The sequence below is a fragment of the Malurus melanocephalus genome, unplaced genomic scaffold (genome assembly GCF_030028575.1).
Source record: "Malurus melanocephalus ecotype Western Australia unplaced genomic scaffold, MMel_1.1 scaffold_2079, whole genome shotgun sequence".
NCBI classification, from domain to species: domain Eukaryota; kingdom Metazoa; phylum Chordata; class Aves; order Passeriformes; family Maluridae; genus Malurus; species Malurus melanocephalus.
Window position 1 is genome coordinate 16,099 of NW_026625311.1, and position 1,619 is coordinate 17,717.

Genomic DNA, 1,619 nt, shown 5'->3' on the forward strand with positions numbered 1-1,619 from the left:
GGGGCAGAAAGCCCAAGATTTGGGGGCGGTTTTGGGGCGGTTTTTGGGGCGGTTTGGAGGCGGTTTGGGGGTGGTTTGGGGGCGGTTTGGGGGTTTTTGTGGTAATTCAGGTGAATCCAACCAAACCCATTTTTGACCGAAATCTTGGAGAAGTGGCAGCAAAAATTCTCAAATTGAAAGCCAAGTTGGGAATTTGGGGTGGGAAGGTTAAAAAAATTCCAGTTCTACGCGCAAAAATTTCAGGTTTGAACTGAAAAATTCCGGTTCTGAAAAAGTCTGGATCCGAAATAAAGGCACAGAGCCAAAGCTGACCACTGGAGTGACCACTGGGATGGCCAAACATGGACACCCCTGTCCAGGCTGGACCAGAGTGACCACTCCATCCTTCATCGTCCTCCTCAGGAAGTTCCTCCCGGAATACTCAACTGACCAAGATTTTGGCCCAACACTGACCACTGGAGTGACCACTGGGATGGTCAAACATGGACAACCCTGTCCAGGCTGGACCAGAGTGACCACTCCATCCTTCATCCCACCTTCATCGTCCTCCTCAAGATGTTCCTCCTCCCAGAATACTCAATTGACCACGACCAAGCCCAGCACTGACCACCAGACTGACCACTGAGATCATCATTCCCACCCCTGTCCAGGCTTGACCACCACCCCAGAGTGACCACTCCATCCTTCATCGTCCTCCTCAGGATGTTCCTCCCAGGATCCTCCACTGACCAAGATTTCAGTCCAACACTGACCACTGGAGTGACCACTGGGATCGTCATTCCCGCCCCTCCCTGACCTTGACCACCACCCCAGAGTGACCACTCCAACCTTCATCATCCTCCTCAGGATGTTCCTCCCAGGATCTTCCACTGACCAAGATTTTGGTCCACCACTGACCACTGGGATGGTCAAACATGGACAACCCTGTCCAGGCTTGACCACCACCCCAGAGTGACCAATCCATCCTTCATCGTTCTCCTCAGGATGTTCCTCCTGGGATCCTCCACTGACCAGGACTCAGCCCAACACTGACCACTGGGATGATCATTCCCACCTCACCCTGGCCTTGATGACCACCCCAAAGTGACCCCTCCATCCTTCATCCCACCTTCATCGTCCTCCTCAGGATGTTCCTCCTGGGATCCTCCACTGACCAGGACTCAGCCCAACACTGACCACTGGGATGGTCCAGCACTGCCACCCCTCCATGGCCTTGACCACCACCCCAGAGTGACCCCTCCATCCCCCACCTTGGTGGTCCTCCTGAGGCTCCTGAGGATATTCCCCCTGGGATCCTCCACTGACCAAGATTTTGGCCCAACACTGACCACTGGGATGGTCCAGCACTGCCACCCCTATCCAGGCTTGACCATCACCCCAGAGTGACCCCTCCATCCTTCATCCCACCTTCATCGTCCTCCTCAGGATGTTCCTCCTGGGATCCTCCACTGACCAAGATTTTGGCCCAGCACTGACCACTGGGATGATCATTCCCACCCCACCCTGGCCCCAGAGTGACCCCTCCATCCCCCACCTTGGTGGTCCCTCCTGAGGCTCCTGAGGATGTTCTTCCTCCTGGGATCCTCCACTGACCAAGATCTTGACCTGACACTGACCAC

At 55.2% G+C, this 1,619-nt stretch overlaps 1 protein-coding gene across 1 annotated transcript in view; it reads right to left on the minus strand.

The window, feature by feature from the left end:
• Window positions 1-1,300, minus strand: part of LOC130587557 (rho GTPase-activating protein 35-like) — a gene marked incomplete at its 5' end in the record, with an annotated part of 4,621 nt that extends 3,321 nt beyond the window's left edge. Inside the window, one exon of the mRNA XM_057388540.1 lies at window positions 1,251-1,300. Within this exon, the coding sequence (XP_057244523.1) occupies window positions 1,251-1,300 (50 nt within the window). The remainder of the gene's footprint in view (window positions 1-1,250) is intronic.
• Window positions 1,301-1,619: the final 319 nt, after the last annotated feature.